Source organism: Ptychodera flava, chromosome 5, assembly GCF_041260155.1.
Source record: "Ptychodera flava strain L36383 chromosome 5, AS_Pfla_20210202, whole genome shotgun sequence".
Lineage (NCBI taxonomy): Eukaryota > Metazoa > Hemichordata > Enteropneusta > Ptychoderidae > Ptychodera > Ptychodera flava.
This window is the reverse complement of record NC_091932.1, coordinates 20,611,411-20,638,052: the sequence shown is the minus strand read 5'-3', so window position 1 is coordinate 20,638,052 and position 26,642 is coordinate 20,611,411. Positions and strand designations below refer to the sequence as shown.

The following is a 26,642-nucleotide window of genomic DNA, read 5'->3' as shown; positions in this document are numbered from 1 at the left end:
TCCTTTGAAAGTGAATTCAAAATGGCCCCGCCAAAATCAAAATCTGGTGCCAAGCCAGATCTGAAGAAAGATGACGACAACGGCGGTTTCGTCGACTCACCAGCGCCCTGCAAGCATTGCGACAGACGTCTTGCTTATAAGAGAGAGTATACGTTCGGCTTTCTTGACTCTCTTTTCGTTATGGTATCGCTAGGAACTTTTGTTATTGACCTCGGTACAGGTAAGTCGGTGTCAACGGTATTCAACGTATGGACAAAGCCTTTCAAGACCGCTTTATTTACATGTCACAATAACATCTTTTGCGAGAACATGACCACCATTTTTCTCAGGTACAGCTTGCCATGTGTCAATTTACTTACAGGCCGTGCTGTGTCTAAACGAAAAAGTTGCCACCTCTTTCCCCAGTGTATGTGTCAGCGTTGGCTGTGAGGTGTGTAGAACGTGTACAAAGGACCTGGCTGAACAAACAATACTCGGAAATTGACCGTTGTACTGTAACTGCAGCAAAGAACAAAATGCGTAAGGTACTCTAGAAATTAATGATAAACTATCGCACGCTGTACCCATCTCTACCCATTATTTCATCCTGCCCTTGTTATTATTAAATGCAAATTACTAAACATTGACCTCGCTAAAATTTTCTTCATTATAACATCATTGAAGTGGAAACTGAGGCCGGCACCTTCGTCCTTCCTACCTCCAGAATAACTGTCAATATGTACATTTGTGTTCTAATTGAACTTACCAAGCCCTGTTATTTTTTTTCGAAATTCGAATACACAGCCCAGGTACAACGCAATCAAACACAATGCTTCTCTTTTTTTTCACTGCATCGCATAAATCCGAGCCTTGAGATTAAACAGAAAATATTCAAATCCACCCTATCTATAAAACTAATAATTATGACAACAATAATTTTTCCATTATATCTATGCTATGATGTATGACAACGCCGTAACTTTAGAAATTAACATGTTTCTGGCTGTTTTCTTAGGGAGATAGGAACATTGAAAGGGTATTGATGAGAACTTTGCTATCCTGGTGATTGTGCGTGCTGAGTGAAAGGCAGATTGTATAATGTAGCTGTCTCTCCAATGGCCGTAGAACGTCTGTTCAGGTGCCACTGTCAGAAAGGATAAGCACAGAACAGTCCTTAAAGCCCCCTCAATTATCAGATTTATCTAATATAAATATTATTTACTTGATAAAATATTCAATGAAAACAAAAGAATGACAAACTGTCAATGGGCTGTTGACACATTCTCTAATGCGAAAACCTGGGATTGAACAGGGCGCCTTTAAGCACTCTTCAATCCCAGGTTCTCGCATTAGTGGAGTTCTCCTCCCAGTCAAACACTTGGCCATTACGATGTTTGATGTCTATAACATTAATTACACAAACTGATCTCAACCTTTTTGTCACCTTTTGCTAATCCTGCAAACAGAGTTTATACAAGCGTTTGATTGACGGTCGGTTCAAATCGCCAACGGTCATTGATTCCCCACCACAAACGCTCGAATTTCCTAAAAAATGTCTTCCAGTCGCGTTAGACTTTGAATATAACCACAGAGTTCAATTGGCAGCAACTTTGCGCTGACCGCTTGGCAGTCTGTCTGCGTTTTTGCGGCCGGGGAAAACTAAAAAGTGGCATTTTCTGGAGCGTGTGCCCGCGTGTTGCCTGTTTGGTGTCCACTTACACAATGAACGCCGCCATAGCTTCGCGTCCTTTTAAAGGAAGGCTACACCTTTAATACAAAACAAAAGGCAATGATCATCATACCCACAGAACATATTACTGCACTAAGGAGAGGTGAAAGATGTACGTCTGGGCTCCCCTTCATGAACAATGATACACTCCATATTGAGGCTCCCCCTCACCAAGAATAGTACAATCAAAGAGCAGGCTCCCCTTCACGAAAAATGATACACTCCATGGCATATGAGGCTCCCCTTCACCAAGAATAGTACAATCAAAGAGCAGGCTCCCCTTCGCGAAAAATGATACAATCCAGATGCAGGTTCCCCTTCACTCGGAATGGTACAATCCAACAGCAGAGGCTCCCCTACACTGAGAATACCATCAAGCCAGGCATGTGCAGCATCTTGAAAGCTGTTATCCAATTGGTTGGCTGAATCTTACTGTAATCATTAAATTATACACAAAAGACTCCTTAAGTTGCTGTGAATAGTGACAATCGACCAATCAAATACAACCTTCCAAGCCAGCTGCACATCACTCAGCAGATCAAGCTAGCCCTCAGGAGCAGATGTTAAAAATTCCAAAGAAGAAGTCTGCAAAGCAAAGATTGTGAAAACGATTTTTGCAGCCGTGCTAATGAATTTAAGGGGGATAAAAGCTCAGCCGCTAAAAAGTGCATTGAGAAAAAAGGAACACTGATGCTGAGCACTCTCAACCCCCAAAATAGTCAACATTTGGAATTTTACATGATAGTGTCCATTCCTTAGTTTAGTAAATTTATTCGTCTTCCTATCCATGATCAGAGCAAGTAGGTGCATCTGTGCTGGTGTAATGATAAGTGCATTAAATTTCAGAGCCAAGAGAGCTCTTGATTTGAACATATGTTTTATTTTACCAGCATAGTAGAGCACCAGCAACAAACATACGACAGCATCAGTAAATTTACGCATGATGTGACAGTATTGTTCTGTAGTCCCAACACCTGTGAGTTTTTATAGGATTGTGGTATGCCAAGCACGATCACAGTAAACATGTAGTTCTTGATATAGTCAAGGGTGTCACCGGAAACATAGCCTCGCCCACCGTCCCTCCACCCACTGGTGAGTGGAGGACTGTGCCTCGCCCAAGTATCCCTCGCAAAATGTACCATCCTGAAAATCAGCCTTACACTTACAGGTATTAACTTTCATTCCTCGACTTGATTTTTACGCAAGTGTCAACTATTTCTTTCTTTTTTACATCAATTTGGTTGACAAAATTGCAGACCAAAATACTTAAGCTGAACTACATGATGAGAAGAAAAAAATGAAATCCTTAGAATACACTATCTAAAGCATGTACATTCACTGATTGAACACTGCGTTTCTGTCTTTTTATAGATGTGTTTGTGACGTACAAATACTTTTCCTCTGAGTACTACATATATGCTGCCCTCACGCTGACTCTGGTGTTTGTACCGTCCATCGTCATGCAAGTCTTCAGCACTAAATGGTATTTGAGTGATGATAATATGTCCTGGTTTAAATGGATAGTGCACATCCTACAGCTGGGACCTTTATTCAGGTGATAATCTCTCTTTCATAGATTTTTCTTTGTCATCTCTGTGTATTTTAATCCTCTTTCTCCCAAAGTTGTATTCATTTCTATGGTTTGTCTATGGAACCTGGTAGAAAGAGGATTAATATATGTGTGTTTCCGGTAACCCAACCTATCCAACAAATTCCCCAGACAAATATTTTTGCATTTTCATCAGTCCACCCATTCTCCTGTGTGTGTGTGTGTGTGTGTGGGGGGGGTCCAACGGTACTGTTTAAAACCCTCATTCTTCGGGGAGGGGGGTTCCAACAGTACTGTTTAAAACCCTCCCTTATTCGTCCTCAGGCTGCCAGTTAAATGCAGTGCCAGGTACTGTACGTCAGCTGACTGTGCATCAAACCATGGATGTACAAAAAATAGATTTTGTACATCCATGATCAAACCATCCTATTGAAAACGCTGGGGGTGTCTGTTATTAAAGTTAGACTTGCAAAATTATGGGGGCTTATTTTGAAGCTTATTGAGTAAAGAAAGCTTTCGCTGGCTTAATGTGAAAATCAGAAATTTAATTGTCCCCACCCCCACCCTTTATAGAGATAATAAGGGATGGCGACCATTTTGAATTTCAAATATCAGTATATTGGGGATTCCCTTTCTGTAGTGCCAATATTTACATGATGACTCCTAATTTTTATACTTGATTTTGAAAGAGAGTGGTTGAAAGTTTGCTTGAGGAAAGATTGAGTAAAAGTTTAAATCTTTCATTTTCAAGGTGCATACTGTAACCTCCACAAATGTAATAATCTCCATAAATGTAATATCAACCATAAATGTAATAAAAATCAACCATAAATGTAATGTCACCCATAAATGTAACAAAAATCAACCGTAAATGTAATAAAAACATCAACCACAATTGTAATAAATGGTAACCATAAATGTAATAAAAAAATTACCCATAAATGTAATACTTGTCAACCATAAATGTAATAATTTTAATTTGTCGGTGCAATTGAGTAATTAGCTCTTAAATATTTATCTTTATAATACTGAAAGCAACTCCACACATTATTCATATCTTAATTGTTTGCGTTTAGTGTTTTTTGTATATTTGAAAGAACATTTTACGTTTCCCTATTTTGTGTACAAAACTCATTGGCCATGGCGAGACAGCTGTAATCTGAACGTCAGTGCAGTCTCTACTCCAGAGTGGAGGAGACTGTATAACACTACGATCCTTTACCGCCGTTTCTTCGAAATTTGCCGTAATCAGTCGCCTCAAATTCATCTTCAGTGGATAAACTGTGTGGAATAATCGATAGATTTTCTGTATTCTTATGTTGTCCCACTTTATGTTTGTTCCTTCACTGAGGATGTAAGGATGTCTAATTTTGTTCTACAGTGTTTAAGGTAGTGTTTGTATTGTTTTTACTTGATTTAAATATGGATAAATGTTCTCGTTAACATGTTTTGTGTCGTAAGTTTCTATTATAAGGTTGTATATTTCTCTGTTATTTGTTCTGAGTCATCAGTCATAAACTTTGTGTGGTATCACTGGTTGACGAGTTATTTTGACGCTTCCTTATTATGAAATTATCAGTGTCTAGAACTGCTGTTCAGCTTCCATTATCTAACGGTTTGATCAGTACCTTACCGTTTTCTGATACTGTTCTCAAAGTGCTCTATTCTGTGTTTTGGCAAGGAAACCTAGTTTCAGGAAAGTATGCAATAACATTACACTAGTCTTATTAAAGTTATTATTTACTCAGGGCATTGATAAACAAATGATCACATATGCAAGTTCAAGTTTATTACATTTATGGTTGAGTTTTATTACATTTAAGGTTAATTTGTTTATTACATTTGTGGTTACGGGTTGTTACATTAATGGTTGACTGTTTTATTACATTTGTGGTTAATTTTATTACAATTGTGGTTGATATTACATTTGTGGAGATTATTACATTTGTGGAGGTTACACATACCGCCTGAAAAGGGTTAATAATGGCACGGTTGGTGAAAACATGGTGAAAATTCTATGCATCCAGCAAAACAAACCAGTGTAATCACATTATGTATTTGCCTCAATGTGTTGAAACGAAATCTCATGTAAAACAAACCATCGAAAGACTGATTTCCTCAAATGTTGACACCACTGATTTATCACTCAAATATACACTTTATACAGTGTACTGTGATACAATATCACATATACACCAGGGCTCGAAATACTTTTTTTCAACCACCTGTCCACTGGACAAGTCAAAATAAAAAGTACCTGTCCCAGTTAGAAAAGTACCTGTCCAAAATGGCATAATTTATTCTAAGAAACTATACTAGTTTCAATTCAATTCAATAAACTCATGCCTGTATCATATGCAAACTGGCGTAACAGCGGTGTCAAGATAGCTCTGAGAATCTCCCAATCTAAGAGATTTGAGATATGACCTTAGATAAATCAGTATAGCTGCCTCCTGTAAACAGTGATTAGATATTATCGAATTTTCTTTTACTTTTTTCTCTCAGGTAAATATCCAAATAATGATTTTCAAAATTGTAAAAGGTATATACTGTAACAGCGTTTCCTTTAACGCAAAATCCTGCGTATTTTACGTAAAATAGTCTGGATACGCAAAAAAAATCATGACTGCGTAAACTAATTAATACGCCTTGAGAAATGCCGCCCCATGACACGGACGTACTTGGCTCACACTACATTGCCTCAACGTGGTTCAATGCAGGACAAAAATTGAACATATGCACCTGCTTGATATTGCAACATTTTAGACTTGAGCGGACGGCAACTCTTTATGAAACCTTATATTTCATCATCACAAAGCATCATGTCAATCAGTTCTGTATAGACAATGACACTATACAGATGCAAAAAATTCGAGAATCAATCGAGTCTACGTTGTTGGTAACACAATACAGTTAGGGACGGACCATTAGATCTTGGGAGGGGGGGTGGTCAAAAACAGAAAAAAAAAATTTTCAGAGCAGAAAGTTAGGAAAAAAAAAATCTTCAAACTAGTTTGCAAAATAAAAAAAAATAAATAAGAAGACAAAGGCGTAAAAAAAAATCTGCAAAAGTCTTTAAAATTTTGAATTTTTTTTAGATTTACCGACAGAAAGCAACTTTCTGTATTTTTAATACATCCTCCAGGCACATTTTTAATTTTAATTTATACATTTAGAGTGACTGTATCCCTTATACTGGAAGTTGTGATTATCTTATCTTTTCAGGACTTTTGTATTCTGATCACTTGAAAATTATGAAATCATAGAGCCTGTTTTCTACTTGTTTCCTGCGTACAAACCAAGCAGGTACACTAGGTAAAACATTGAAACTATGGTATGGTTGTCAAGACAGAAAGTTGTATTTGCCTTTTAAGATCAAGGTAAACAGATGCAGGCCACATCAGTTTCATTTTTTTCACAGCATTTTATTGCAATGATGAATGCAAGAATGGGTGAACAAGTAGAAACACGTCAATAATGATAAAACAACATATCAAGTCATTATGTATTATTTTGCTTTTAAAAAGGCATTTTCAATTCTTTTTTCTCAAAAAACAGCCTCAAATAACAACAGCAACACATGTTTTAACATTCAACAATACACTACGTAGAATGCCATCTATCCAACAAATCCCAACACACATAAAAGGGTTGAACTTTGAAAGTTTCTCGATAGCAAATACTGAATAATCTGCATGGTTAATCATTTTTGTGTAGCAAATTTCAAAGAAATTGGACAAGCCCTTTCAGAGAATACAGATTTTTTGACCATGAATGGCATAAATTGCCCAAAAAGACAAATATTGAAATTTCAACACATCTATGCACATCCAATCAATTTGGACATGCTGCTACAGAGAAATAGATGTTTTTGATCAAAAAAGGGCAACAATTGCTCTAAAAACACAAATATGCAAATTTCACTATATTATTTAGCTTATTTTAGCTTCTCAGCTTGTCAAAATCAATTGTAAATCATGAGATATGCATGATGTTTGGTGGGGTGAATGTAGGCATTTCACCACGCAGTAGAAAGGGAAGCCAGGAAACCAAAATAGTCGATTTTCAAAACTATACGAAGCTTCTGAGGAGCAAGAAGACCATGTTTCAGAGGAAGATGTGTAATCCGAAAAAATGCTCCCAAAGTGCCACCAAATAACACCATTTTTATCTCTATTTTTCAAAAGCTCCAACAGCAGGAGGGGGGACACCCCCCTCCTGACCTCCCCTCGCAAAAATACTCCCCAAGTGCCACCAAATAACACCATTTTAATCTCTATTTTTCAAAAGCTCCAACAGCAGCAGGGGGACACCCCTCTCCTGACCTCTTCCCAGTTTGTGGTGCTTGGCACCACATGTTTGCCCTCTTTATCTTCAGACAGCGATGACAAAAAAAAATTATAAATCTGAAAATTTACTCTGAAAAAAAAAATTTGCACAGCTAATCTCAATTGGAAAAAAAAAATTTCAGAAATTTACAATAGTAAAAAAAAATTTTCACAATTTCATTGTGACCACCACCCCCCCCCCCCCCAAGGTCTAATGGTCCATCCCTTAATCATGGTCATTAGGTGGCATGTATGATGTTATTTGGAAAGTGTTTACAGGTGACGATTTACACTCTGTAGGGTCAGGGTTCGAAATACCCGGTGGTCATGCGTCAAAAGACCACAAATTCCCTCATTTGGACCACCAGATTCTATTTTGGGTGGTCAATCTTGACCACCAAGTTTTTGGAGGTCACACCAGTGCACTGCAGAGCTGTAACTCTTACATGCCTTTCACAGTTTAATGCTAGGAGTATCCAAAAACAATACATTGTCCTCAGAGATAGATGTTTTAGCAGTTACGTAGTGCACATCTAGTCTGTTCAATCACAGTCCCTCCACTGTGGTTCAATGTCAGTCCTTCACCCCTCTTCTCAAGTGAGTGTTTCCTTTGGATAGACAATGTCTCTCTTCGTTTTACTGTTTACTGCTATGATTATTGTGATTAAGTCTGCAAACGTTGCATAACATCCCCTTGCAATTTCGTCTTGTCATTAAAGTGACACAGTTCAAGCTACAAAACTCTTACAAAACTTCATATAAAGTCCACAAAATGCAATAATTGTCATGTCATCAGCAGTTATTGTCATTTCTTGATTACTCAGTTTGTAAGTCTGTCAAAACTTAAAATCTTTAACTCAAGTACTTTGCATGTAACCAGTCAGTCAGTCACTCATGCAGCAGTCAATTTTGACCTGTTGTGAAAATACTGAAAATTAAATTTTCCAGTGGATTTACTGGGCATCCAACATACATGTACATGTAAACCAACTTATCATGTGTAGCAGAATGGTAGAATGGTTCAGAACAAGGTGTACAGCCCACTTTTGACCCCCATGGACCAAACCTCCACAAGAATTTATACATACTGATGATGACAAATTTTTTGACCACCAAAATTTCGCAATTGACCACGAAAATTTGAATGTGGTGGTCAAACTTGACCACCAAACAAAAAAAAATTTCGAACCCTGAGGGTTGCATCTTGAGAGCTCCCGCTGGACTTTGATCAGTATCTGCTTTTTGTTGGCCCTTTGAAAACACTAATTTCACTGTCAGAAAGTATTTTCTTTGAAACTTTGAACATGAAGTCATTAGGCTGCTCAACGATCATATACGAGACATGCATCACAGCATTGCAAGCGTTCAGCTACTATACCTTGAAGCCCCCCATGTTATTGTTTTTTGTTAATAGTCGCGCCAGCGGCTTACTGACTACGCATGCGCATATTCATAATAGAGAGCGCAGGGAGAGCGGCCGAAGGCCGCTCGCGAAGCGAGCATTAAGACTAACGCGTGTACAAGAAATTTAGAATGGAATCTATATATACCTACGAGTTTGAAAAGAGAGCACTTCCATGGAGGCGGCCATTTTGAATACTTTTACACGGATTGCGTGAAATTAAAGATATCTCCTACCAAAAATCCTACTCGACAATGTGTATTTCCGACAAAAGAATCTCTCTGTTTCAAAGAAAGTGTGAAATTTGGTTCAAAATGACTATTTTCGATCACTTTTGAAGGCCGGGTTCAGTCATCAGTAGGCGCCGCCATTTTGAAACAAGCCTACTCTCGCGAGAACAAACGGTCAACTCACGCGAGAACTAAAAATCGTGTGCCGACGACGTCGGGATCAGTAATATCAAGTACGTGTTTACATAGACTACCTCTGTTCCCGCCCTGTTTAATATAATAAACTTATCGGAATCATATAATTTACCAGTTTTAAATAATTGTCGTTAGTGAACTTGGCATTTCCGAGTTAAATTGCTATAATAATCTATAAATGTTATTCTAGAAAACAATTGACAGCAATTCAACTTCACAAAATATGCATCATGCATCAAACACACTGAGAAATTAGCATGCTATTATTGCCTGAAAACATCAATGACGATATACCCTACGCTGCGCTTGCTCTCAGGTCAGACCTGTTACATATTATACTATGCGAGTAACCGGAAGTGTACCCTTCTTCAGTAGGCGCCGCCATGTTTTTTTGAGTGCTCGTAAATAAACAAATTCGAAACGTGCTCGCTATTATTTTATAACATGCCATTAATAAAATATATCTTTTTTATTAGCGAGTAATTATTATTATCCACCCTGTCGCTGATACAAAATATCATTACTATCACGCCTAAAAAATAAAAGAAGTGAGAAAACTGTCGTGCATATGAACGAGAACATTCGCAAAGAATGCTGGGATTGAATCTTAGAAAGGCGCCCTCTGTGTCAATAACTATGTGCAAAATTTGCCCGTTTTTAGAAGTAACGCTGGTTTTCAGCTTACAATATCGGAAGTTAGGCGGTAGAGTTACTATTGCAAAGTTAATGATGGCACAATACGTCCTTTGTTAAACACAATAGGTAGTAATCATGGTAAAAATTGCCAATTTATGTCAAACTTTTTTACACATAACAGAAAATCTATACCTACAGGGTCTGATATCGTGTACTGTACGTGAACTGTCATCAGAGGGTAAACCGGTCATACTTGTACAAACGTATATAGAGAGTAACAATTAATTCTTATTTATCCTTTATGATTACTAATCATGAATCGATACAAAACACATTTGTAATCTCAACGCCTAGCGCGCCTGGCGCGACACCAAGGGCTGAGCCCTATATAATATTAGAGCATGCGCATTAAAGGAAACCCCCAAGTTCGACAGAAAAGACTGCCCAACTCATTTCAGGTACCGATTCTAACCGACACCATACGAGTTGTTGATACATTTTACGCAAATAAGAACCAAGTTGCGTAAAATCGTACGCAAGTTTTGAAATTGTAACGGAAACGCTGTTATGTAAATTTAAACTTATGAATATTTGCTGTAGTCAATAGGTTGCAATACTGGTTGCAGGCTGAAAAACCCTACCTGTCCACTGGACAAGTAATTTTCAAAACTACTTGTCCCAGACCAATTTCACTTGTCCGGGACAGGCAGACAGATAATATTTCGAGCCCTGTACACTTTATACAGTGTACTGTGATACAATCACATATGCACTTTATACAGTGTACTGTGATACAGTCAAATATACACTTTATACAGTGTACTGTGGTACAATCACATATACACTTTATACAGTGTGCTGTGATACTTATACAGTGTACTGTGGTACAATCACATTTACACTTTATACAGTGTACTGTGATACTTATACAGTGTACTGTGATACAATCACATATACACTTTAGATACAATTGCTGTCAATATGATTAAAGCAACATGTTCATGTAGAGATTATATTTGAAGACTTGTCATGTCATTATATTTTATGCACTTGTTAACTCATATATGCAGTATGTATGTACGTATCTATGTATGTATGTATGTATGTATGTATGTATGTATGTATTATGTGTGCATTTATGTGTGTATGTATGTATGTATGTATGTATCGGTATGTATGTATGTATGTATGTATGTATGTATGTATGTCTGTATGTATGTATGTATGTATGTATGTATGTATCCATAGAGAATTAAGAAATTATGATCAGTCAGCGTATCCCTGTATGTCTGTATATGTTTACTTGTATGTACCTGTACATGTATGTGTAAAAAATGTAAGTATATGTATGTCTGTATACGTGTGTGTGTATATGTACATGTATGTGAGTATGTTGCATATCAATCAAGATCTCTTGAAACTGGTGCACCTATTACTTTTAATATGACATGAAAGTCCAGTGTATGAGCATTTTTTTATGGAATCTTGTACAGTTTTCGCTGAAATATGCAAATGAACTAAGCAATGTAAAAATTAGAAAATCTTTTATGAAATCACTTACAACCACACAGCAGTTGTATTTGGTTTACAGGTCCCTAGCATGGATACAATCAGATTTGTTCCAGTTCATATGCAAATTCAATTGTAAGATTTTTTCCCCTAATTTTCTGTGTCGCCAGTGTTCATGTCAGGTAATCCATATGCAAATTGTATGTTAATTTTATGCAAATTTCACTGACATCCTTTACTGAGGAGACAGCGCTTTGTAAGGATATCAACATAAAGGAGAAGAACAAAATTTACCAATTTTTGACATGTGAACATATATAAAGTTATAGCTGTTACCCCTTGTATCTTTTTTATTTTGCCAATAGTTGCCGCCGAATTTCCTTTTTACCACTGTGGAGATCGGGATATCACAAACGGAATAGCTGATTGGGATATCGCAAACAGAATAGCTACATGACATGGTGGATCTAACAGCTTTGTCCACATCATTTGAATCTTGCACATATATTCTGGTATTAACTATTAATCAGATTATTTCAGAAGCTCACAGCTGGTGTGTTTAGAATCCAGACCTTTCAGAGTCATAACCCGTTATTCAGCCCTGGGTTTAGCTTGACATCTTTTTCTGTTCTGTTACAATACAATATGTAATGGACATGACAGGCTTTGTTAAAGGTTTAAAACGCGTCAGATGTTGCTGAATGATTGCCAATGCAGGTTACATTTTGACGTTATTTTGGGCACAGTGTTGAGGAAGAACTGTGGTTGCATGGTCCGTTGTGTTTGTACAGAACGTTATATTAAATCCTTGTTACCAAAACACACCATTATCGGCCATCTGAAACTCCTTATAATATGCATGCAAATACCAAGAAAACCAGAGGTCTGTCAATAATACCGGTAATATTTCTGGTGAATGTCACCAAATGTCATGAAAGAAATTTGTGTTATGTACATGTTCATCAAATATGATTTTTATTAATTTCAATATATAAAAATTTACATTAAAAATATCTCAACAATTTGTTTTTTTTCTATAAATGCATTTTTGTTGTCAATCAGCTGTAGCAACCTTCATAAACTGCAAACCTGTATGTGTAGTCTGTCGACAGTCATCCGTACCCTCTGTATGTAAAACACCAAAGTAAACCCACCGAGGCAAATTGTTAATCCTCTTTCTTCCAAGTTGTATTTATTTTTATGTTTGTCTATTCAGTCTGGTAGAAGGTTTCTAATGTAACCACACTGTACAAACTTAATCCTCTTTAACCCTTTGACCACCATGGTTTTTCCCAAATCCATCGTTTTCTATGGTAAAGTTGGACCTGTATACAGGGAACTGGGGGTGAAAGGGTTAAGAGGATTAAGTTTGTACAGTGTGGTTACATTGGACACAAATATAATTGCAATATCGTGGTTATTGATTTCATGGATGATTTTCAAGAGACATTTCATAACATAGAAAAGTACCAGAGACATAAATTTACTTTGACTGTCTAAAGGGCCACAGTCATCAGTACCTAGGTCAAAGGTCATGTGGGTCTCAGAAGACCATGAAGCATGGATGATTTTCAAGAGACATTTCATGACATAGAAAAGTACCAGAGACATAAATTTACTTTGACTGTCTAAAGGGCCACAGTCATCAGTACCTAGGTCAAAGGTCATGTGGGTCTCAGAAGACCATGAAGCATCGTACAACTTGATGAACTGGTCAAAGCTACAACAAAATTGTTTCCTATGTTATAAATTGCAACAGTTTCATTTTGTAGTTATTTTGACTTGTTTCAACCACGTAACAATGAAGAGATACATTGTATATGAACAAGAAAGTTACACAAAAACATGTTTGATTGTGTTAGCCCTTTAAAAGGCCAGTAACTATACCTTTTGATGGTTTTTTTAGTTCTGTTTTTGCACATCAATTACAAGTTCTTGTTCTACTCCCCAAGACATGATTTAGCTTCGCAACGCAGCTTTTATACTCGTAAAATGCAAGTTTTTATTATTGACCTAGGTTCTTGCCTGGGCTAGAAATGACGTTTGTTAGTTCACGCATGTAGTGGCTGAGATGACAAGCCTAATACTTGTGTGAGCAAGTATAACAAGAAACTGGTGGACAATCAAAAGAAAAATAGTGAAAAAATCTTCAAATATTAAAACTACTGGCCCTTTTGAATGGTAAAAGAGGGTACATTGTACAGTCCTTATAAGGCTAGTCTATGGCGGATACCAAATTCTTTATTATAGTTGTCACTATTAATTTGACGGAGTAAAATTATCCACAGGTACGTATCTGTGATGAAGACTGGAGTTGAAGCCAAGAAGAGCAAGGATGTAGTTGACTTTGAACGGCTTTACTACAAACTGAACGACGTCTGTATGTTGCGACTCTTTGAAGCTTTCATGGAATCGGCACCACAGTTGGTCTTACAACTCTACATTTTGTTGACGGTGAATGAAGATCACATCTGGACTGGTGAGATTCCATTTCAGACAGTCTGAACTCTTCAATTATGTAGTTCAAATATATACCAATCATGTGTCCTTGGCGAGATAGCAGAATTATCAAATATGGAAATTCAAAAACTTATAAAATTACGCACACGCTCACAGTACTTTATAGTTTGCCTTCTTTCATAATGTTTTTGTGTCATTCGTTTGCAAGAATTACACGTAATCAGTGTGATTAAAATTTATCAATGGAAAAATAAAATATAAGCATTTGTCCCCTCTAACAGCTCCGTTCTTTTTTGATGTGCTCATAATTGTCATAAAGCAGTATGAACTGCATAAAATCCAAGGGCATGATATATTTCTACAAAATGTACCTCAAAAAGCCGAATGGGAAGAGCCATTTTTTTCATATTTCTTACCATCTATTGACTGTTACTTATAACATATTTACAAAGAAAATGACAACATTTTTACTTTTGCCTAATAAACCACCACCTTGAAGTAGAATGCGCCTTGGGGACAGATATTAGGACTCTGCAACTTGTACAATCCTTTCCAATCTACATCTTGTGGGGGCTCATTTTAAAGCTCTTAGTGTAAGGAAAATTTTATCGACTTAATTTTTTGAAATTTGAAAATTTTATTTTTCCTCATAGAGTTAGCACAGGGTTGGCGGCCATTTTGAATTCCAAATGTCAGTAAATGTTAGGTAATCTGTTTCTCTAGTACCAAACTTGCACGGTGACCACAATTTTTAGCTCACGTGTGTAAACACGTGGGCTAATGTCATAGCGATGTCTGTCTGTCTGTCCGTGTGTGTGTGTGTGTGTGTGTGTGTGTGTGTGTGTGTGTGTCTGTCTGTCTGTCTGTCTGTCTGTCTGTTTACACGATAACTCAAAAATGCCTGAACGGATTCAAGTCAGATTTGGTACACAGGTACCATATGCTACTTGCAAGAACTGATTAGATTTTGGTTAGTGTGGCTTGCATATTAATGAAGTTATGCAATATTGTTTTTTTCCGTACAATGGTTTCCCTATGGAGACGGTAATGACAGTGTAGACATATATCAAGAAATACTGCACAAAATTTCATGAAACTTTTCACAGATGACAATCTAAGAACATTATGATGATACTGTGAGTGTCATGTCAATGATCTTCTCATTTGCATATTTAATGAACTTTTGTTATTAGTGACATAACTCTGACATTCCTGCACCAAACTTGATGATACTTGCAACAAATATTGATCTGATATATATCTAATTATATTTGGAAGCATTAGGCAGTGTCAAGTTAATAAATAGCTCATTTGCATATTTTATGAAGGTTTGTAATTAGTCATATAACTCCGATATAACTTCACCAAATGTGATGAAATCTGCTGCAGATACTGATCCGACTGATATCTAACTGTAGTGTAAAGCATTTAGTAGTGTGAAATTAATTAAGGGTTCATTTGCATATTTAATGAACTTTGTAATTAGGTATATAACTCTGAAATTACGGCACCTAAGTCAGTGAAATCGGGTACAGATATTGTTTTGATAAATATCTAATTGTACTGAGAAGCATTTGGCAGTGTCAAGTTAACAAATAGGTCATTTGCATATTTTATGAAGTTTTGTAATTAGCGATATAACTCCAAAATAACTGCACCAAATGTGATGAAATCTGCTGCAGATACTGATCCGACAGATATCTAATTGTGGTGTAGAGCATTTAGTTGTGTGAAGTTAATTAGGGGTTCATTTGCATATTTAATGAACTTTGTAATTAGGTATATTACTCCAAAATTACAGCGTTAAATTTGGTGAAACTTGCTACAGATGGTGATCTGATAAATATCCAATTGTACTGAGAAGTATTGAGCAGTGTCAAGTTAATAATTAGCTCATTTGCATATTTCATGAAGTCTTTTAATTAGTCATATAACTCCGAAATAAATGCATCAAATGTGATGAAAACTGCTGCACATACTGTTACGACAGATATTTAACTGTATTGTAAAGCATTTAGTAGTGTAAAGTTCATGAAGGGTTCATTTGCATATTTAATAAACTTTGTAATCAGGTATATAACTCTGAAATTTCGGCACCAAAATTTTGTGAAACGTGCTACAGATATTGATTTGATAAATATTTAATTGTGCTATGAATCATTGAACAGTGTCAAGTTAATTTAGGGTTTATTTGCATATTTTATGGAACTTTGTAATTAGTGACATTAGGCCAGGAAGAAAAAATAAATTGTTCATCGGAATCGCCGCTTCTTCTTGGCATATTTGGAAATTTTTTTTTTTTTTGATCCCGGCAAATTCTTACTTCCGCATTACAAATATTTTTAGTACTGCCGCTGGTGGTGCCCTACACTGTGTCGGGTTTTCGCGGGCACGGGATTTTGAATGAGACTTCATACGTGTTCGGACTTAGTTGACCGCCAACACGTTGTTGTGACGTCTGAATTTGGTGAATCACGACGCAAAGTGGGTCGATTTGGCCAGAAATTTGCTCGTTTTGTAAAGGTTAGTACATGTCACATCATGAGTATTACTTTGATCGCCAACATTCGACGTGATGGCCAACAGTTAGTTCCAGAGATGCTATTCAGTGTTTGTCCTGACATTACGTTCGGCGATTTGTTCAACAAGATCGTGACAGCAATATAGATGGACGGTGCATCTGATTGAATGAAAATTGCATCGAAAGTATAAAAAATTACGGCAATGACAAAACACATGGTTGCGTCGATGTTAAAGTACGATCTGAATGATGACTATATAACTTCACTCCGATCACAGTACAGTGTTGTTAGACCATTGTGTAAAATGTGTATATATAGTAGGTAAAACACTTGAAATCTACACAGAGGTTTTTGACCAAAAATTCTTCTTGGTTGTGAAAGTATGACCCTAATGTAGACAAAAGAGGCCAAACATGGGGCCAAAGTAAAATGAAAAAACTCAGATGCTAGGTCCTACCAGGACAATATTAAAGGACAATACTGAATTGTTGAATTTCAGTGATTTGCTGTACATTTCAGTTTTATTCTGAGAGAATTTTGAAATGCTCAGAATATGTTGTGCAAACACTAACTGTGAATGTAATGGCCTATATTATTGTTGGGAAATATAGTATTGAATTCAGTTACCAGTATCAGTGTTTCTTGTCTGAGATATTTCTGGTAAAAAGGGAAACAATTATCTTGCCTTGTCTGCATGTGTGCAAAAATGCCAGAGAACCGCGTTTACCTTCGGCCTAAAAAAAAATAAAAAAAAAAAATTTTCGCTCGCCGCTCCTGGGACTTGGTCCAAAAAATCCGATGAACAAGATTTTTTTTTTCTCTGGCCTTACTCTAAAATTACAGCATTAAATTAAATAAAACGTGCTACAAATGTTGATCTGATGGATATCTAATTGTCCCATAAAGCATTGAGCAGTGTCAAATTAATGAACAGCTCATATAGTGATAACATATAGTGATAACATATATCTCATTGTTCTGTGAAGCGTACTACTATTAATGAACCTGTTGTAAAACACGTGAGCATATTCAGTTCATATCTGGTTTATTCTGATTTCATAAGAGTATGGTCGAAAGTTTCACAGCGAATGGTTTTCACAAGAGTTTAAGTCTTCACTTTCAAGACATGTACTACCTTACGTAAAAATGGCTGATTGACCACTTTTAACACAGATGGGATATGCAAATTTGTGACAACCAAGTAACTTTTGGTCTACTCTGTTATTTCCAGGAGTGTCTGCTGCTGTAAGTTTGATCTCGTTGTCCTGGTCGCTGGCTGCCTACAGCAAAGCCCATAGACAAGTCAGGGAAGACAAAAACACAGTGTCCTGGGCTGGTTTGATATTGCAGACTCTTTGGAGGACATGTATGATCCTGTCGCGTGTAGTAGCTGTGGTCTTCTTCGCCTCATTCTTTAAAGTCTACACTTTTGTTGTGCTAGGTAAGCTGTGCTTTACTTGCTTCAGTGATGAAGGAATGCGTGTAGGTTAAAAGAATGAATAATTGCGTTTTATTAAAACAGACAAATCCCCTAGCATTGTTCCCTTTTACTTACACCATTTCTCAACTGTTTGTGTCAACTAAGGAACTTCTTGAAATTTCTTCGCACCAGCCCCTCATCAGAACGTGTTCATAATGTAAACTTTTCTCGCATGAAGGAAGGAGTTGTCAAGTATAGTAAAGAGGACACACCATGAAGTAAATCTCACCAAGAAAATTGTGCCAAAGATATTTTCTGAATCTGATGACTAATTCCAGTTCTATACTTGTCACAGGAGTACACTGGCTTGTGATGACAATCTGGATATATTCCCAGAAGACGGATTTCTGTGAATCCCGGTGCATGGAGAGGCTCTTCAACTGCGTGATGGGCATCGTCTACTGTTTCTGTTTCTTCAACTTGAAGGAAGGCATGTCGCGCTACCGACTGCTGGCGTTTTACACTGTCATGTTGCTGGAGAATTCTGGTTTGATCGTGGCGTGGTACATCATGAGACCAGATGGAGTTGCCATGCAGTGGTACGAGTATGCAGCATTTGTTGCTGTCTGGGGTGGCTTTGTGTTTGGTAAGTAATAAGCTTGGATCAGGACATGCTGCTTCAATCTGTCGCTGATGGCTTACACTGTAAATTATATATATTGATGCCACAATGCTGTACTTTTGGTTTTTGTTTGTCTTAAGAAATGTCCGATGTCAGATACAGTACACTGAAGGCAAAAAGATGTTCTTCAATGATCAAGTCTTACCCTATTTTTAGGTGACCTGTGCTGAAGAAAGCAACATCATATTTTTTTTTCAAAATTAGGTGATGAGATTACTGAACCATTTGAAATAATCGGCTGTTCTCCAACACGCACCCCTGGGAATGTTTTCTGACAACTCCATCCACTCGCATGTGACAGACTTTGTACATCCTGGCCTAGTCCTTGTTCACGAACGTGTACCTTGTGACCATGATGACCAAATATTTAAGAAACCAAAAATTTAAAGGAATCTTACAATAAGTATTTAGTTGTATTCCTTTGTTACATTTATCTGTAATCAGAGGAAAAGGTATTTTGTGATCCCCTAAGATCAGTAAGATTAATTCAGGGTTCTTGCAATCTAGGCTTATAAGTTGAACGTTTTGTGCTATCAAGCTGATTGCAATGTCATTTCTCTAGAGCTGGAACCACTGGATCACTTGGATAAATTCAGATCACATTCTAAAAACAATAATTCTCTGATTTGAAATATGGATTCTTGTTCTTATGTAGGTTCCCTGTTCATGGGTATTTACTATCAGTTCTTCCATCCTGCCGGCCATATCAACATCTGTCATCCAAATTCCAAAACTCAGAGGGACCACAAAAGGTGCAACCACCGAAATGGAGAAGATCCTTACATCCTACCTCGTCATGTCAGCATTGAAATCTTTGAATTGTCAGAGCTGCAGAAGACAAGAGCAAGCCCCCTTGCGTATCCCATCCCCAGAACGCCAAGCAGTGAGTTCCTTGACAACCAGCAGTCACACGCTGTTGAGATAGTCAATGTAGGCAATGGTGACAACCCTGTAGCTCCAACCAGGGCAAAGTCAGTGTTATCTCATAATCATAGCGAGATAGCATCCTTGCATAGTCTAGGGTTGTCAGGCTTCACCGATGATCTTCTTGGGCAATTTGACAAAGCCCAGCTTGCATTCAACAATGATAACGATAGCCAGGTTGCATCACTCCCATTTAACATGAGCTCTCGCTCTGGGATAGTCCTACAGACCATGTCAGCTAGAAATTCACCCTTCGTCTCAGCCAAGCAAAGGGTGAACAGAAAGGTGTGTTCAGCCTCTAACTCCCCTAAACTTGATTGCAAATCTAGCACCAAGAGCAACAAGACAAACAACACAACAGTGTCCCTTGAACAGCTTCCCGACATCTCACTCGGCTCACCGCCAAAGAGTACAGATGCGGCAGAAGTTAGGAAGATTTACGAATCGATCTTAGGTTTCTATAAATCCAAACCGTTCTCAGCAAGAAAGCTTTTCAAGTCAAAGGACTCACTTGATGGGGGTTTGTCAGGTGGTGGTCAAGTTAAAGTTCAAGGTGACACAAATCAGGATGGTTTGTCTTTTAGGCAGAATGCAGAGGTCAATGGGAATGAGACAACTTCACAGAGTAATACAACCTTGGGGCAAATCCACCATAGCTTGGAGGAAAGCAATGCTAGTAAAGACAGGAACGTGACTACAACTGCAACCAGAAATTTTCCTAGCGAGAAAGATTCTCGACAACCTAGTAAGCCAGAATCAAAGCTTTGTAATGAGCAAAGTGCTAGAAGCGCTTTTGAGCTTCGGTTAGAGAGAGAAAGGTCAAAGCAGGCATCTGCGCAAGATAAACCACATTCTCGATCCATGACCACAACCGCTCAGATCAGAGAAGCTCTCCAAAGTTCAAAACATAGTACGAGTGCAGAGGAAGTTGTAGCTTTAGATAATCGTCCAAACCTGTCTTGCAGCGCAGACCAGTCTTCAATGTCTGAGATTAATTTGACCAAAGAGGAAGAGAAATTAAAGCAACTGATAGGTAAATCAAACCAGGAAAATTATTACCATCTAGTGTCTAATTCCCTGCTCACTCTGAATAGCACAGGTAGATCAGATATGAGTATGATGAACCAATCAAAGCCTGACAAGCATCCCGAGGGATTCAAATCAACCAATCCGATGTCTTCCATCAATGAGGTGGACAATCAGAAGGATGATGAACCTGTGATTAGGGAATCTCAGAAAAAATCTGATGATCCTAGCAAAGTTGATGTGCTTAATGATGCTGTCAAAGTTACAAGTGTCAGAGTTGGAAAATCTAAACCACGGAATACGTCAACGCCATTGACTGTTGGCGTGAGCTCTAGATTGAATTTGCAGGCACAGAATATGGCAGAGAAAACAGGCAGCTTGTCTCATGATCCAAAAGAATCGCAACCCCAAGCAGTCAAGGGCAAATATACTTCAGTAAGGTCGAAGCAAAGCAGGCAAGGAAGTCAGACATCAGATGAAGGCAGAAAGGAAAATCTGAGAAAGTCAAATCATCCGTTAGACAAGGGTACAGGGTTGATTGCAAAGCCATTAAGCGAAAATAGTAACACAATTCGTAGATCTCAAGACGGCCTTGCTAGCACCAAGCTTTCAAAGCCAGGCAAGTCAGAAGCAAGGACAGTTAACAAGAAAGATTCAAAAGCTAAAAAGGAATCTAAACCAGCGAGTCAAATTAGAAAGGAAAGGAAGTCTTTAACACAGCTGCGTGATAATGTCAATGTTGCAGAGAAAGTGTTCATTTTCGACAAACAGTACTGAAGAAATTATTGCAAGAGTAGAGATTACAGGATGGAAAAAGCATATCGCATTAATCATCAGTAACCTAGGTAGTCCATAGAGAATTGGAGCTGGAGTTAACAACCAGAGACTCCAGGTTGGTATTCAAACGATTTTTTCTCAGTGATCATCTTTCATGAACTGATTTCAATTTGAAAAACTTATACCATGGCCATGCCATGATTTGTTGAGTACATAGACTAAAAAGTACTATTGTTCTGGGTAGATTGTTAAACAAAGACTTATTTTGATGTTCCTGTTGAATGAAGGTGGAAAAGCTTTGGGATCTCACAGTGTTATTAGTACTGTATGTCTTTTTATGAAAATTCTTTGTGAATATTTTTTATAAATCTAGTTAAACATATTCAATAAACTTAATGTTGCAATTCATATCATGTGCTAAGAAAAAAATTTGATTTATGTAGAAAAATTATTGTTTTTAAATTAAGTATTTCATGCAGCAACATAGATTTTTCACAAGTTAGCATTGAAATAGATTCACAGGTGCACTAGGAGTAAATGGCCTAAGAAAAATTATATTTATAATATTAAAAAAAACTATGATGGTTATGAATATTGATATTAATAAAACTGTCTCTGTATTTCATCAGGGTTGAGCTTCCTTTTTGCTTGGCAACACTTGATAAAATCACTGAACATGAGCGTGTATGAATTATGTGTACCATAGGCCAGGGCATCCAATATACCGGCAGTAGTATATAAAAAGGGAATGCGGCCAGCTTAGACAGCCATTCCCCTGCACAAGGCTTTGAAAACTTTCTGTTTTACTCCTACTGCTACTGCATTTGATAAGCTGGCAATCAAATCTGCCGGTAAATGTTACTTGGTTCCCTTTGGTATATCAGTGATTTTATTGAGTCTCTTTGAGGAAGCTCAACCCTGATGAAATACCAAGATGTTTTATTGATATCAATATTTCATAATGATATTTTAATAATTATAAATATAAAATATTTCTTAAACTATTAATTTCTAGTGCACCTGTGATAGATTATGTATCAACATTTCTAGTGGGAATGTTTTCAAATATTTAGGACTGGAAGCCGGTAGGCCTTCTGTTGTAATTTTGTCAATGTATTTGACAAGAATGGCTTTCATCTGAAAGAGCACTGCCAAAGTAATGATAGTTCTTTCAAGGTATTTTCCTATTTATATTGGTCCAACCATAGTGTTGAAGACAGTAGGGGTTGTAAAACAACTGGGAGGGGTGGGGAGGTGTTGTACAAGGGCTGTAAGGTATGTACATGTTCTCCAAACACCAACTTTTTTCATTCCTGACTGCCAAGTCTTAAAGTCTGCGATAGTATTTAACGATTTTTGTTATGATTTTGTTGTTAGTGTAAAAGCATTCTATTTATTCCATAGTGGTTTTTGTTTATTACATCAAAAAGAAATCTATAAATTTTAGTTTTGTAAAACTTGCATATTGAAAGTGTTCTTAGCATAACTGAAAATATGTTTTCTTTTATTTACAATTTGCAATAGAGGTTTCATGAACATATTAAAGATTTTATTTTGTTTTTGTTGTATAAATTTGAAGTGCACATATTATTTATCCAAAAAAGAGTTTTTATTTTAATTTTGTTAGTTGCAATGGAACTGTTCTATATATTAGCATAAGCTTCAGAATAATGCTTGCACCGTACAGTTCAGAAGAAAAGTTGTTGAAATTATTGACCTTTTTGCAAAATTTGTACACCAGTGTCCACAATTTTGGCATGGTAATGTCATAATACTGATGTTACTTTTGCTCAGAAGTAAGTCCTTGTTTGTGCTTCTAGTGAAAAGAACATGAACACAAATAATGCTGAACATTATATTGCTTGTATCTTATAAAACCACGATGTTGACTTTGCAGGCCACAAATGAAGATTTGTGGAGCCCATCAGTTTTGAATACAACTGAAATAGTTTTCCTCAAGACCGATTGCTGTATATTGTTTCCCAAATAACTCCCTAAATTACAGGTGTTTACTGCGAAATGCGGTCTGTGTACACAAATCTTCAAATACAAATTGAAAGAAAGTTTCTGTTTCTTGACAAATGTAATGAAAAGTTTGTTCCTTGACATCACATTTTATCAAATTTTTATCACATTTTCACTTAAGCCATTGCATACATTGCTATTGAACAGAATATAAGAAACAAGTTTTGTGAAATATATCTTCAGGACTACTCAAACACAGAACAGATGTCGAAAGTAATGACTTTATTTTAGTATTTGCAAGGAAAACAGTGATGACTGCTTTTCCATACTGAAAATAATATGAGTGAAGATAGGTGGGCACAGCCAGCATTTTGCAGCAATCAAAAGTCACCTAGGGAATCATTAGGGTTTAACATAAAGCTAGGAGATCCTCAGAAAAACCAAAACATTTGTGTCCATAAATCTTCACGTTGTCCCAACAGAGTCAACAGTGTTATACATAATGGTTTTATGTAATATACATACTCAACATTATTGTACATAATGGTTTTATGTGAGTCAACATTATTGTATATAATGGTTTTAAGGAATACGCATGCTCAACATTGTTGTACATAATGGTTTTATGTAATATACATACTCAACATTATTGTACATAATGGTTTTATGTAATATACATACTCAACATTATTGTACATAATGGTTTTATGTGAGTCAACATTGTTGTATATAATGGTTTTAAGGAATACGCATGCTCAACATTATTGTACATAATGGTTTTATGTGATATACATACTCAACATTATTGTACATAATGGTTTTATGTGTAATATGCATGCTCAACATTGTACATAATGGGTTTATGTATGCATGCTCAGCATTATTGTATATAATGGTTTTAAGGAATACGCATGCTCAACATTATTGTACATAATGGTTTTATGTATGCATGCTCAGCATTATTTGAGTTCATTTTTTGACTTGGAGAAAATTGTCACAACATTAACAGTGACATTGTGTCCCCTAGCCTTAAAGCCTGAACCACAAGATATTCTAAGGGGTTGCTCAGATTTACGATTTGCAACTTTTTCTTTGCATGTTTTCCACTTTGTCAAATATAATGCTCTGTCTCAGGCTGAAGAATATTCTCCATTGATAACGACTCCTTGGATGTTAATTTGCATACTTGAACAATGCTCATTAATACACTTTGCATATATCAATATAATTATGTAGGAAATTGAAGATCAGATGCAGAGTCTGTCGCGCATACATTCTTTGCCAACAATTTCACACTTTTTTAGCAGTTTCTAGTCATAGAATTTTTCTCTGCAAAGCAGAAAGGCCAATTTTTTCCTCTGAAAACTTCTGCGCACAGATTTTTCTTCATTTTTGATAACGCTCCTTGCCCAAGATCTACTTGCTAACCACTTATTCTGAAATTTTAAGATTGATGATCTGATTAAGAGGTCGGTGTCAGAGGTCAAGATGATTGTATTTCAAACTTTCATTAATTTAAGAGCAAGGGACACCAGCTGTAACTTGAGCCTTTTTCCGATTATATTTTTATGATGCGCATTCATCAGGTGTTGCATTTAGTTATATTTCCAGAGTAATGATTAATTTCCCTGTTAAACTATGTTACTTGTTTTTTGTACATTTGCAAAATAATGAAGTCAAGATAATTGCATTTCATACTTTCAGTGATTTAAGAACAAGGGACAGCATCTGTAATTTGAGACTTTTTCCAATTTTTTGTGATGTGCATTCACCAGGAATTGCATTTGCCCCATTTCCAGATGCATCCTGTTGTTAAACTCTGTAAGTTGTTTTTGCACGTTTGCAAAATGCGCACATTGCCACAATATTACCCTGTCTGACCTAATGCCCATGCTGCCTGTATTTAGTGGCATTATTTATGAAGATCGATTACTTGTCACATAATAGAAAGAGGAACTGTGCATTTGATGAAACAGAACATAAGATGACTGAAAATGTGTAAGGTAAAATTGAACTCTCCATTCCAAGACAGTATCCAGTGTTTTTGTTAGTGCTGGTATGCTGGTTAATGTTACCGGGGTTCCCCAGTCATTTTACCAGGGTTTCCTCTTGATATATCAATACAATCAGATTTAGGGACAGCAGAAATGTTACCGGGGTTCCCAGATCATTTACCAACATTCCAGAACCTTAGCAAAAACACTGGTATTTGTATCATAATGGCAGTACAGAAGTCCAAGGTTGTTTTATTGATTTTTAACCTTTCAAGAGGGTTCATTTACTCTGCCAAGTTAAGGATTTTTCATTATTTCCCATTGCATTTATTTTTTTCATGATTCTGTAAAGTGATTTTATCAAAGAAGCATATTGTTTTTGTAGTGACTATAATAATAGAGAACTTATAAAGAGAAGGTTAGAAAACTTCTACAAAAACTTTATTTCCTCAGATGTTTACTTTGCACTGCTATTGAAGAGTACCATATAATAGAATGAACTTGTAAAGCGAAATTTTAATCAAAAATGTCGATTTTCAATAATACATGTTGAGAAACTACTTCTATGATTGAAGTTTTATTTAATGTATGGATGTTGTTATGTGTGGTGTTGATATTCCTGCATTCGCTGACTTCACCTAAACAGCAATTGCTGACTTCGAATTTCAAAATCTTTCACTGCTCTCCTAACTTGTGTGTGATTTTCCAGATTCATAACTTTTGTTTCCATTGATTACTGAAATAGCTTCACTGCTGCTTCGGTCTTGGCATTTCATGCTGTTGCATTGCATTATGGGTAGGGCTTTATGCAAAAAAAACCCTCACATCTTGCTTAGCACTAAAGTATAGCATACAAGTACTTTATGACCCATTTGGAAATCATAAAAAAGCCTGAAAATAAGAAATACAGCTATGTCATGTATTGAAAGGTTCAAATTTGCAGGAAATGTTAGCTAACCTTAAAGGAGTTGTATGGCCTTAATTATGTCTTTATCAAATCACGGATGTAACCAGATATACATTCCAGTTGTCTGAAAATTTAAACTTTTTCAACATGTTTGCAACTTCATTTAAAGTGTTATGATCAACACCATGAAAAATATTCAACACAGATTAATTCGAAAAGTATACAAATATGTAATTAGGTGAAATATAAATACTAAATTTCTTTGACTGCTGTCATTGTATCATCACTTTATACAGCAAATGTAATTGCCTTTGGTCAGGTTCTTCAAGCTTTACATGCCATACTGTGAAAGTTCATAGATATGCAAATTATAAATTAACTGACATGAAAATGCAAAGTGACTTTCAC

At 36.6% G+C, this 26,642-nt stretch overlaps 1 protein-coding gene across 3 annotated transcripts; it reads left to right on the top strand.

Moving 5' to 3' along the window:
- Positions 1–25,887, top strand: LOC139133222 (uncharacterized). 3 transcript variants are annotated; one of them, XM_070699704.1, is made up of 7 exons: positions 90–220; positions 362–524; positions 3,080–3,263; positions 13,846–14,036; positions 17,771–17,980; positions 18,315–18,605; positions 19,297–25,887. In XM_070699704.1, the coding sequence occupies exons 3-7, from the start codon at positions 3,169–3,171 to the stop codon at positions 21,366–21,368; spliced, it is 2,859 nt and encodes a 952-aa protein (XP_070555805.1). In that variant the 5' UTR covers positions 90–220; positions 362–524; positions 3,080–3,168; the 3' UTR covers positions 21,369–25,887. The 3 variants fall into 3 exon arrangements, with proteins under 3 accessions (XP_070555804.1, XP_070555805.1, XP_070555806.1); XM_070699703.1 differs by lacking the exon at positions 362–524 and having other exon boundaries at positions 1–220; XM_070699705.1 differs by lacking the exons at positions 90–220; positions 362–524 and adding an exon at positions 2,706–2,876.
- The last annotated feature ends 755 nt before the right edge of the window (positions 25,888–26,642 follow it).

Bases quoted from the DNA above. Each gene is read 5' to 3' on its own strand.
- LOC139133222 (XM_070699703.1), top strand. From the start codon at position 22: ATGGCCCCGCCAAAATCAAAATCTGGTGCCAAGCCAGATCTGAAGAAA. The intron at 14,037-17,770 runs GTGAGATTCCAT...TGTTATTTCCAG, and splicing joins TGAAGATCACATCTGGACTG to GAGTGTCTGCTGCTGTAAGT. The intron at 17,981-18,314 runs GTAAGCTGTGCT...TACTTGTCACAG, and splicing joins CTACACTTTTGTTGTGCTAG to GAGTACACTGGCTTGTGATG.